Source organism: Psammomys obesus, unplaced genomic scaffold, assembly GCF_907164565.1.
Source record: "Psammomys obesus unplaced genomic scaffold, mPsaObe1.curated_primary_1811, whole genome shotgun sequence".
Taxonomy (NCBI): domain Eukaryota; kingdom Metazoa; phylum Chordata; class Mammalia; order Rodentia; family Muridae; genus Psammomys; species Psammomys obesus.
The window spans coordinates 25,768,530-25,781,822 of NW_026592890.1; the positions used below are offsets into that span (position 1 = coordinate 25,768,530).

At 39.3% G+C, this 13,293-nt stretch overlaps 1 protein-coding gene across 4 annotated transcripts in view; it reads right to left on the reverse strand.

Moving 5' to 3' along the window:
* The window catches only part of Rev3l (REV3 like, DNA directed polymerase zeta catalytic subunit), a 135,692-nt gene extending 122,802 nt beyond the window's left edge, over positions 1-12,890 (reverse strand). For 3 of the 4 annotated variants that reach the window (XM_055615881.1, XM_055615880.1, XM_055615884.1), the window contains exon 1: positions 12,543-12,890. In XM_055615881.1, coding sequence (XP_055471856.1) covers positions 12,543-12,681 — 139 coding nt within the window. In that variant the 5' untranslated portion in view covers positions 12,682-12,890. Of the gene's footprint in view, positions 1-1,915; positions 2,029-12,542 lie in introns of those variants that run through there. The other variant, XM_055615883.1, reaches the window with a different exon arrangement.
* Positions 12,891-13,293: the final 403 nt, after the last annotated feature.

Consider the following 13,293-nt stretch of genomic DNA (forward strand, 5'->3'; position numbering starts at 1 on the left):
GCATAAATGCTGAGCAAACAGTTGCTATGTTCAATTGTTTGAGAAACAATAACAATAAAAAACAAGTCTGTGCCAAGCAGCACAGATGCAATTGCCCCCCCCAAAATACTTTCAGAGACTGGATGAATCTGAATATAAAACCTACAGATATGAAGGTCTGACTACAGATTCACATACTACGAGTTTAATTATACTAAGCTTATAAAAATATTTTCTATTAGATCAACTATAAAGTCCAATTTCCTTATAAAAACATTTACATAAAGTAATTCAGTCTAAATTATCCACAGAACATTGAGGATAGTACTGTTTAGAAAAAAAAATCAATATGGATCACAAGTACTGTTACTGTGATGAAGAATACGCCTACAGTTACTGTCATATGCCAACAAACTGTTACTATCTTGTTACATATTTTGCTTTTCTGCCTGTTTTCTCTAGATGGGTAACAACTTAGTACATGCTCTCATGTTTGATCTCAAATGCCATGAGGCAAACATACTACAACCCTAGATGTAAGTCAATTAGCTTCTTCACATTTCATTTCCTCAAGGGGCAAATGGGAAAAACAGTACATTTTTTTAAAAAATAGATACAAAGACTAAATTACTTGGAAAATGATACACAGTAAATAAATAGTACAATACCTGTTACTAAAAATAATGTTAGAATATTTAACTAACATATGCTTTCTATTTTAAAAACCTTAAATGTAATCCACCAAAATACAATATATCAGAAGTAACTGGGAAGATCTTTCTGACTTTGTAGGAAAAAAAACACAACAAAACTTAAAAATACATTTACAAAATATATGGTGAAGACAATTGAAACACTACAGAATAACAAATTATATGGCCTATATTCCACAATATTAAATAGGTTTTAAAACCAGAAGCTTCATTTTTTTTCTATATGTATTATAAATTCACAAAAGGCAAAACCGAACAAACCAATAAAACCCTTTTGACAAGTCACCTTTATTGTGACATCTGGCATATGCTTTTAACATGGTGTACCAAACTTATGTATTTTTAAAATCACTAATGGCTTTGGAAAAATCAGGCTCCTTCAAAGAAACACATTTAACCTAATCTGCAGCATTGGGACACTATAGTTACTCCCTAACCAATGGCTTATCTCTGCTCCCTTTCAAGGAAAGGTCAGACATGGACAGTGCCCTGCCCTATGTAAGACAAGTCTTTGTTTTTGTTTTTGTTTTTAAGTTATGCTTAGATACAGTGATTATAAAAATTGGCCAACTTTTAAAAGGTATTTTAACCACATAATTATCTCCTCTATAGACATGAGTCACTGACCAACTCTAAAGGGCCTACCCCACAGATGCAAGTGATCTACTTTACACTAAAGCCAGGTTACAAAAGTACCCTCTCCATTTCACTTCAGTTGAAACATTTTAAAGAGCACTTAGTACACATGAGGTAATAAGGTTCTAGAGACAAGTACAAAAAAGGGTAACATTATGCTACTATATATGGCAGACATTTGCTGGTTATTTTATTCAGTAATATAACCCTGTGAGGTAGAAATCATTAAAACTCGTTTTACAGAGAAGGAAGTCAGGCACATAGAAGTAAAATAATTTGCCGGGGGTATCTCAGCACAGAAGGCAATAGGATGGAGGAGTTATTGGGGGGTGAGGGGGTTTACCTGAGGATAGTACTATATGACTATTTTTACAAACAATATTCAATGCGATGAGTCCTTTACCAGCAGTGTGGGAAAGGGCCAGAACTTAAAAAACAAGGAGATAAACCTTGGGAGTGGTCAAAGGAGCCAGAGGCTTAAAGAGCTTTCTATTGAGCTGTTATTTTAAGGATGAGTACCAACTTCAATGCCAAGGATCACCCCACCCCCCTCACCCCCAATATATTAACCAAAATAAATTACTTACTTGAAATTGAGAAAAACAATTTTGAGAGTAATCTTCCTCAGATATATTATTCCATAGTTTTAAAACAAATAATATGATGACAGTTTAATTTTTAGGTTGCTTTTATGTGGCTTGTCTTGGTTTTTATTCTGAAATGAAATTTAGATTAGTCATTTTCTTGTTCTGAGAAACTAGGAGTATGCCAACATGTTTTAACTTTACATTCTTTCACATAGCAACATGTATTCTTACTTACAAAGCCATTTATTTCACATCTTAAACAAACCTAATTTAATATATAAATTACTTTTAAGTGTAAATATATGTATATGCAAACTAAAATACTTTTTTAAATTCTTGTACTTTCTTGGCAATTGTAAGAAGTGTAAGAAAAATAGAAAACTTTTACAAACTGTTAAATATTAGACAAGGCATTTTTGAGGTTAACACTTTTGTTTATATAATGTTCTCTGAACCCAAAGAAAATTAAATAATTACCCCCAAGAAAACTGATTTCAAATTCTTAGTATTTCCCAAAACTATCATCTAAATCTAAAATAGAATTGGCCAGAAAATATATATAACTTTACACTGACAATGACTATCCATTTGCTTCAGAAGTCACTTTGCTTGGTTTATTCAATTTCTGCTACAGAAAACAGTCCAGTTTCCCAATACTAACTAAGCAACCAGAGTTTTCATTTAAATAATTTGAAATATTTAAAAATCTGTAAGAACCAGAAGAAACACAGGATCATCTGGAAATCTTCAAATGAATAATGTTTAAAAAAAAAAAAAAAAACAACACCAAAAAGTTAAAGGATTGTAACTGGAAGTCTTAATTTTACTTATAATTTGTTCTGGTCCCCTAAATGCATCTATATCATGTTTGAATAGCGGGTGTCTTTCTCATTGTCTAAGATAACCATTTCTGTATTATTTATATTTGCAGGGCAACTGCAAGTTAACATAATCACTCATAATTGTATTCCAAGTTCACTGTATCTTCACTCATTATTTATTTAATGTCACTGTAGTATTAAAATAGCAACTAGGTACCAAAGTAACATACACTCCACATCACATCACACATCACACTCATTAAATTTACAAGTATTTCTTTCAAACAACTGGAGCTAATGGCAACCTACCTTATTTAAATGCAACATACTTAAACTATCATTTTTGCTTTACATTAACTGAATGGATTCTTTTAATTTTTTTCTTTATTATTAATTACAATTTATTCACTTTGTATCCCAGCTGTAGGGCCCTACCTCATCTCCTCCCGGTCCACCCCTCCTTCCTCTTCCCCAGCTACATCCCCTCCCCTAGTCCACTGATAGAGGAGGTCCTCAGCCCCTACTATCTGACCCTAGCTTATCAGGTCTCATGAGGACTGTCTTGATCCTCTTTCTCTGTAGCCTAGTTAGGCCATCTCACCAGAGAGAGATGATCAAAGAGCCAGCCACTGAGTCCATGTCAGACAGTTCCTGATCCCCTTACTAGGGCACCCACATGGAGATTGAGCTGGGGGGGGGGGGGTCTACATATTCTCCATGCGTGGTCCTTGGTTGATTCATCAATCTCTGCAGGACCCCCTGAGCCCAAGTGTTTTGGCTTTGTTGCTCTCCTTGTCCCCTCCAGGTCTTTCTATCTCCCCCTTTTTCCATCAAATTCCCTGCAGTCTGCCCAAAGTTTAGCTATGAGTCTCAGCATCCGCTTCGATATCATGCTGGGTAGAGTCTTTCAGAGGCCCCCTGTGAAAGGCTCCTGTCCTGTTCTGTCTCCTCCTACTTCAAATGCCTGTCCTGTTTGCCCTTCTGAACGAGGATTAAGCCTCTTCTCTGAGGTCCTCCTTGTTGTTTAGCTTTTTTAGGACTATCAATTTCAGTATGTTTATCCTATATTATATGGCTAATATCCACTTATAAGTGAATATATCATTGTGTGTCTTTCTGCTTCTGGGTTACCTCACTCAGGATGATCTTTTCTAGTTCCATCCTGAATGGATTCTAATCCAGTGAAAAGGCAGAAGAAAAAGAACATCAGCAAAGAAATCTGAGAAGTCTAATTCATTTTTAATTGTGTCTAAATCCAATACTGCTGTTCATTTATGGCTGTCCTAAATTCTTACACACACACACAAACACACCTTACTTGAATCTACTCTACAATTACATTCTCTCCTCTTCTTGACACAGTTTTTAAAAAGCTTTAAACTATGCGCAAATTAGTAATTCTTCCAATGTTCTATATTTCATCTTTCAATTGTCATCAATATATTTCCACTACATCCCCTCAGATTTGAGAAAGCGCTAACGTGAAGCAGTGAATGCTGTTGAGATTCCCAGTTTTCACATCTAGCTCCATACCAATCAACTACTTGACATAGCCTAAACCTGCCTGTTTAAAATTCATGTGTGAATATATAAATATATAAAAATATATATTGCATATAACATATATTGCCACCCCAAAGTTTTATATACACGTATGTATATGATACACACACACATATGTATATGTCTAGAATGCTCTCTCTTCACCTTGACAATGTTACTATTATTTAACCCCTTGGACAATAGAAGGAAGGACACAAGGAACATCCGCTTGGTGGCTGGTGGAAAATACATATAAAGAAAAGTTAAGATCTAAAGTATTATGATAGATATTCTTTGGTATATATATAGATACAAAAATATCAAAATATGTATCAATTTTAAACTCAAAGTTCTTCACATCAAGATTGAATTTTTTTTATGGGGACATACCTATTCTATTCCATAGTTACCTTGCAGCAAGCTAAGATGATCCATCAAATGCACATGGCAAGCAGGACTGAGATTTGGACCTAGAAGTGGTTTTTCCCCGCCCCTGTCTTTGCCTCCCCAGGCACCTCCTACTTCCTTGTCATCAATGAGTTACACCTTGCACTGGATAGCATGTTCCTCGGGTACTTTGAATACAAGCTCCGAACAGCTCCAAAAATGTGTTTTCCTCAAGAAACAGCTGTGGCTGATGGCTGAAGTCATTCCAATTAACATACACTTAATGCACTTGAAATATGCACTTCAAAACAAAAGCATTACTCACCCTGGTTTATAGGTACCCCAAACCCATGAAATAAGTGCTCCAAATTAAACAGTATTGTAGCAATCACTGCAACTGTTTACAACAATTATTAACCTTTTCCTTTTTTTTCTGCTTTACTAATTCCGGTAACTACACCTTAACCAGTTTTACTCACTGGAGGCAATTACTGTCACCAATTTTCCTATCTCTCTAAAGACAACAGTACATATGCATTACATCCCGTTATCGCTACCTAAAACATACTCCAGCTTTCGTCTTGCCTTTTTCTCTCACGACATGGCACTACTGCTGTACTCCCATTATTTTATCACAGTGCTGCCACAGATTTTCATCCATTTTATTTGACACATATGCAAAATGTGAAGCATGAAACCCTTGAGTGGAATTGCTGATTTGTAATAAAAGTGCACTTTTAATTTTGAACATTTCCAAACTGCTTTAAATAGAGCATGAAGACTTTATAATCCTACCAACAATGTATGAGACTGGCATTCTCTTTCTTCGCTATTCTTGACTTATCCTAAACAGCTTTGCAAATATGACAGATGATGAAATATGTTGTAGCTATAATTATAACTTTATAAGAAATACTATATACATATACCACTTTTATTTCTTTTTTTCATATACCACTTTTCACATGAATTTTCTTTGTTCATTTCTCTTTTGGTAGGAGCCATTTATTAAGAAACGGGCCTTTTTCAAAAGTACAAATTAGTTTACCAATCTGTTTACCTTTTAGCTTGTGATTTTTTTCCTCAAACAGAATTTTACTTGTGTTATAAAATTCAAAATCTAACTTCAGTGCTTTTTTTTTTTTTCATGCTCTGAAAGGCATTCATCATTACTGGACTACAGTACTAATGTACTGTTTCTTATCTTACATTTATTTTTGATACCTCTAGAAGTCAACTTTTTTTTTGTCCAGATTAGTAGCAATCTATCTAATAAAAAAATCATTATTAAATAACCATTTTTTCCCAATTGATAAATCAAAAAAATAGGATCTTTGTTTTAAAACAGTAATATATATAAGTAATATATCTGAGCTTTACTCTGTTTATTGTTATTGTGTGCCAGATTCATGCCAAGTTCAAAACTATTTTAGGTCCTGATGATAGAACTCAATAGTAGAGCACTTGACCCTCATTACAAGAAAACACACCTTCAAACACCTACTCCTACACCCACACTTTAAAATAACTTCACAAACAAATGGATATGTCAACTGAAAATTGCCAGTTTGTGTTAATAAAAAAAAAATTCCTTTGACATTTTCTCAACGAAGTACAACCAAGATCAAAACACAATAATGCAATTATGCACTTAGTGGATATTAATTTTGGAGGCCTTAATAAGCCTCATACTTTTTCTTACTATGTTTCTGAAGCACATCTAGGAAATTAGATTTTTCCTAACAAGTTTGTGAATGTTTTTACAAACTACTAAACCAATATATGTGATCTCTAGAAAAATTCAAAGAATACAAAACACACTTTCTACAGAGAACCAACCTTTATACTTTGATAAAATTTTCTGTATTTAACTGACTATTTTGTAAGCTGATACTTTCACAAAATATGGAGACAATATTTTCCATGTTGTTACATAATCTAAAGCATGATTTAGGGATTAATAGTTTGCAGGAATATACTCCATTTATGAAACTACTTCCCAACTGTTAGGTATCTGGGGCTATTCTCTGTGATGACTATCATCCATTGATTAATTCTTGCAATGAATGTTTATGTTTCACACACACTGGTAAGCATAGGTCTATAACAGCAAACCACAACAAAAACCATGACCAGCATTTCTAGAAGTTACAACAAGGAAGAAATAAACATTAATTTCCAACATATACAGAATAATAAATGCTACAAAGGAGCTTTAAACTTCTGGGTAGACAAGGCTTTCTTAATGAAAGATAAATTGGAATTTTAGAACAAGAATAGAAAAATATCCTACTCACAGGAATGCAAGTACAACACCTTCATTCTGGGAGGAAGCACAGCAAGAAAAGGGGACTGAAATAATGCCGATATGGCAGGAATACAAAGAGCAAGGCGAGAAAAACATGGCTCAAGCCATGACTGAAAACAAAGGTAGGGCCATGGTATGCAAGACCTGTGGACAGGTGGTTAACACCACGTTAAAACAAGGAATTTTATTTGTATTCTAAATACAACTGAGAGCTATTAAAAGCATATAGCGTGACGCAAACAGGTTTGCATTTTGAAAAAAATCTGATTACAGTGTAGAAATCAGATTAGAAGGGGCAGAGTAGGTTGGGATAACCCAAGATTAGGAGGCTATTGCAGTAAACCCTTTCAAAAATGCTAGGAGCTTGCACTATGATGGTGATGGATAATGAAAAGTAGATGGATTCGAAAGATAATCAGATTTGCCAAAAGATTTATGTTCATAGATGAAGATCCCTGAAACTAGAATTAATGAGTCAAAAAGGAACATTTCAAGGATATGTTCCTTGGTATATTGGTATACATTGCTAAGCTGCCCGGCAGAGAGAAGTTTTCTTCATTTGTAAATTGCCTTGTATCTGTTTCTCTCTCTCTCCCCCCAGATATAAGTATAGATACATGTATGGATGTATGTATAGATACATGTATACATACACACAGAGAGACAGTTTTTGTTTTTCAAGACAGGGTTTCTCTATATAGCCTTGGCTGTCCTGGACTCTTTGTAGACCAGGCTGGACTCAAATTCATTGAGATACTTCTGCCTCTGTATCCCTTAGTGCTGGGATTAAAGGCATGTACCCACCACGTCTGGCTTCTATATTTTTTTTCTCTTTCTCTCTTTCTTTAAGACAGTTTTTTTTTTTTTAATTCTTAAAAAAAAAAAATTAAATTCCTTAATCCATACTTCCTTCATGAAGCCTTCCCTGGATTTCCCTTTTTGCCTATAAGAAGGTTACCACATCCTCATTTTGGAGTCCTCACTGTATCTTAAACACATTTTTGGTTGAGCCTAAAAATTCTATGCTCAATATACATTTACATGTCTATAGCCAGAAACTTTACAAAGGTATATAGAATATGTTGATATACATACAGTAGCTTCTTCATAGTGTTCTAGACTTAAGAGGGCTCCTGCCTGTTCCTAATATGCTGATTAGGACTTTAGTCAAATATAATATATAAAACCAGCACAGCTTTCTATTCAGGACTTCAGATACTTTTAAAGTGGCCAATTTTGTTTGTGATTAGCCTGACCATATCTCTATGTGCTCCTAAAAATCTCTAATAATTTTAACTGAATAGGTGTTCTATGATCTTAAAATATTTCTGAATGTTTAGTTAAAAGAAGAAACAAGATTCTCATTTCTCAAAAGTGCTATAGTTTTCAAAATCATACTCATATCAACTATATTTAACAAATCTACCAGCTTACCAAAACATTCATTATAATAGCTTTCTACAAGTAGGTTTATAAGATATAAGAATAAGCACCTACACTCATGTAGAATTTCAGAATTATAATTTATGCTTTAAAAAGCCCATCATGGGGGGTTGGAGAGATGGCTCAGAGGTTAACCACAATGGCTGCTCTTCCAGAGGTCCTGAGTTCAATTCCCAGCAACCATATGGTGGCTCACAACTATCCACAATGAGACCTGGCCTGCAGGCATGCATGCATGAAGAACACTGTATACCAAGTGGGAGGAAAACTAACAAGACAGCAGCAGTAGTAGTAAAAGTTCCTTAAGTAATCCTGAAGGCAAGCATCTCCTCCTATAGTCTGTTTGGCCTACTTTGTTCAATGACTTGGTTTGTGAACACCTCATTCTTCCATTCACTCCTACTCTGCATCTCAGCAGGGAATCTCTAAGAGTAACTGTTCAACCTGGTGCTGAGAAAACGGACAGTCATCTAAGCTCAGCATGAAGGGAGCTACACCAAGAACCAAGCAAACAGCTGAGCTGTGGACACTGGACAGCATCCAGTTCCTCACATTATCTAATACTTTATTCACAATTTTGCTCCCCCCCCCCCCCGACACACACTAAGACAAATTAGTAGAATGTCTTTATAAAAGAAAAAACCATGATAATGCTTCGGACACACCTGCATCAAACTAATGCTCAAATCCTTCTCTTTTTAATTGAGTTTAGGGCCAATGAGAAGGCTTAAGTTAATAAAGGCACTTGCTGCCTGAGCCTGATGACTTGAGTTTGATCCCCAGGAACCCTCAGGTAAAAGGATTCCCTCTAACCTCCACACATGGTGCTTTGAGTACATGTACACAAACATATACACGCACACGCACATACACACACATGCACTCGTGCATGCACACATGCACGCAAAAAAATATAAAGCATTTTAATGAGTTTGAAAGAACAAAGGGTTTTTAAAAGTAACTCCATCAGTCACATGAAAAAAAAATAACATGACTTTTACAAGGAATTACTATCTTCAGTTAGCAAATGATCAAACCAATCAGTCAAAACTTCAGATTCAAGTTTGAATATGCTACTTAAAAAAATATTTTCAGGGACTGGAGAGATGGCTCAGAGGTTAAGAGTACTGGTTGCTCTTCTAGAGGTCCTGACTTCAATTCCCAGGAACCACATGGTGGCTCACAACCATCTATAATAAGATCTGGTGTCTTCTGGCGTGCAGGTGTACATGCAGATGGAACAATTTATACATAATAAATTTTAAAAAATTTTACAAATTTCACCAACTCAAATCATAGAGGCTTTTAAATTCAAGACATCTATTTACATTACTTAAAATATGTCCTTAAAACAGGACAACAAAAGTTAACTGGACTGTTTCCTAAAGCAGAAAATTACTTTTCATGCAATAGCAGTAATCCAATCAGTTCAGAATTTGTAATTCTTAAACAGCCATTTTGAGAATTTCTTTCTTCTGACGATATTTTTCAGGATCTTTTTTGAAAAGCAGTTTCTCTTTAAAAAGAGAAAATTTTTTTTCAAATCAAAGTAAAGGATTAAGTACTTGGAATATTCATGGTACTTCATGGACTTACAAGTGTTACAAATGGAGATTGTTCCTTATTAAAGATATAAACTGCCTGCATTTTGTAGTAGTAAATTTGTTTTCATTAAAAATTCTAGCATTCAGATGTGTTTGTTTTGTTTTTCCAACACTGGGTTTGTCTATGTTAGTCCCTGCTGTCCTATACCTAGCTATGTAGACCAAGCTGGCCTTGAACTCAGAGAGCCACCTGCTTCTGCCTCCAGAGTAATGGGATTAAAGGCATTCACCATGCCCAGCAAGCATTCAGATTTTTAACAAAATATTCTGGCGTCTCTATAGCATTAATTATTTTCAAGTTTTGATTCTCTACATGGCATGGACTAGTTTTCTTTGTGAAGAAAATTTAAAAGCAGAAAATTCTGCAGCTTAGTTTTTGTTGAGTCTGAATTAATACTGATTCCACTGGGGATTCTCACATTAAAAATGCTTGATTTATGAAAACTGTAAACTGTAAGTGTATGCCAAGGACTTCATTTTTTTTTTTCATGTTGAGGAAACAAGATTTGTTTTATACTATGTATGGAATTATTTTATTGTTTTCTCTCTGACCTCAGCTCCAAGGCATCTCACAACCAAGTAAAGTATTAACATATATTAAAGAACAAATTACTGAGTCCTAAACTTATATTTACTTTCATTCATGCGGCATGCCTGAAACAGAAATTTTCGTTTTAACCTGTGAATCACACCTTTCAAACCTGGTACTCTTTAGCAACCAGAAGTTTGGTTTTGCCTGTATCAAAAGTATTTAGTTTTTTAAAATTGATTTATATTATACATTTCAAAGTACACCATAAAAAACACAGCGGGTTTTCTCTTTTTAATTAGGGGCTGGCAACTTACTGTAAGGTATTGAGGAAGGAAAGAAGAGATAAATATTTCTCATGAAACAGTGCACATTCCAACACTCAGAAGCACAAGTGTATACACCACAGCCTATCTGGAAAGGACATTCTTTCACAGAATCGTGCTGTTGGCAAGTGAAATTCATGTATTTCCACACACAAAACTTTCTTATGTAATACAGCTTTAACATCACTGAGGGATAAATATTTAGTGACTGTAGCAGGAAAGACAAAACTGTGGAAAAGTAACTCGACCACCACACAAGCTGGAACGCCACAACGTTTCGGATTAACATGTTGCTCTACAACTTGAAAATCAACTTCTCTGTATAATCCTCTGCAGCTGAAGCGACCCTGAGATTCCGAATCAAAACAAAGAGCACCACGGCATACAGCGTCCTCCAGAACATTATAATGCTTTTATTTTCCAGTCTTCCAGGTCCCAAGTGTACTCTCTACCGTTAACAGCATTCAAATTCTCTAGCTTCCAAGGTCCACAGCAAACTCTATTTTAAAAAGGAGCCTTTTACCAAGTCTTATTTATGGCATTGACATTTTTAACAAAGAGAATTCACATGAAGGTAACGGCTTATAATGAGTGCCTGTATTTCGGAAAGTGGTATCATCTTGGTAGTGCACAGAACCTGACTAGTGAGAAGATGAATGGCGACGAAGGCAAGGAGCATCAAGTGGGAAATGCTATATCGCAAATCCCACAGGGCGATACCTAGATAAGAACGCTGTCATCCAGAATACGGCTTTATCCTTTCACGTTAGCAGTTTAAAGCACGTAAAAAGCAAAACTGAAAAACTGAAAAACACAAAAACCCTGTATGCTTGGCTGCTGTCCTATTTATAGCATAAATCTCAAAGAGCGTTCCAGAACACAGCTTCTATCATTTTTTCCCACCATTTCTTCAACATAGCTTTTTTTTTTTTTTTTTTTAATCATCTGTTTTTAAGATGCAACCCTACCATCCAGCCTAGAGGCACGCTGCCGAGCCTGGCTGCGTTCTCCTAACGAATTCACCCCGTTAGGTGCGCTAGATGACGGGTGGACGACACGAACCCCGTCTTCCCTATTCCCACGGACAGGACCGCACCTGAGGACGCCGCTCGGTCCCCGCCGAGGAGTCAAACCTCGAAGGGGTCGCGCCCCGCATCGCGGCAGGGCCACACGGTCACTTCCACGGGAAGGCTCCTCTAGCCCCGGGCGCCACTTGCCACAGCCGCGGCGTCTCCGGCAGGGGCGGAGGAGAGCCGGGGCGAGGAGAGGCGGCCGGGGAGCGACCCCCACCGCGCCTGACGCTCGCCCCTCGGCGTCCTCAGGGCCACCTCTCGGACGGGGGTCCCCCGGGAGGAGCCGCGAGCGCGTCCTCGGGGAACGAGGCGCAGCCCCCGGGGGATCCGCGGGGAGAGGGACTCCGGGCCGCCTCTCCGCCGCGGCCGGGGCGCGAACCCCCGTTTTGTTGGTTTTGTTTTTTTTTTTTTTTTAATCTATTTATCTATTCGTCGTTTCTGCGCCTCCGGTCACGCGCCGACCAGAGAAGCGGCGGAGGGGAGGCGCCGCGGCGAGCCCGGGAGACGGGGCCGGCCGGCGGCGGCGTGCGCGCGGGTGCGCGGCGGGGAGGGAGGGGGGGAGGGAGGGCAGCCCCGCCGCCCGCGCCCGCTTACCTGCCGGGGTCGCCCCGAACACTCGCACCACCGGCACCTTCTTGACCGGGAGCTGGCTGAGCGGCGAGCGGCAGGTATCCAGCCCCTGCAGCGGGCTGGCCATGTAGTAGTCGGCGGTCACGATCCTCACAGAGAACATGTTCGCCGCCGCTGCCGCCACCAGCCTCCCGTGCACTGGCGAGCCGGCAGCGGCGGCAGCAGCAGCGGCGGCGGCGGCGGCTCCGCGGAGGCGCCTCCTCCTCCTCCTCCTCCTTCTCCTCCTCCTCCTCGGTTCGGCCCCCTCCCCGCGCACGGACGCCGAGGCGGGCGGGCGAGCGGGCGGGCGGGCGCACGCGGGGCTGCGGGGTTCGCGCGGCGGCCGCCTCCCTCCTCCTCCTCCTCCTCCTCCTCCTCCTCCTCCTCCTCAGACGCTCCCGGCGTGAGGCAGCGGGCGAGCAGCCCTGGCGCGTTCGTCGTCGGGTCGGGGAGCGCCGCTGCTGTGGCTGTCGCCGCCGCGGCCGCCGCCGCCGGGAATCACACGGGCTCCTCCGTCCCAGGCTGCAGCTCTTGTTGCCATGATGATGATGTCACGGACGCAACCACTGGGGGAGGGGGAGGAGGAGGGGGAGGGCGGTGTGCGCGCGCGCGCGACGAGGGAGCGAGCGAGCGAGGGAGCGAGCGGCGGGAAGGGGAGGGCGGCGGGCGGCCCCGCGCGAGCGAGAGAGCGCCCCGGCGGTGGGGCTGGGGTCGGGGGGAGCCGGCTTGCGGGGTC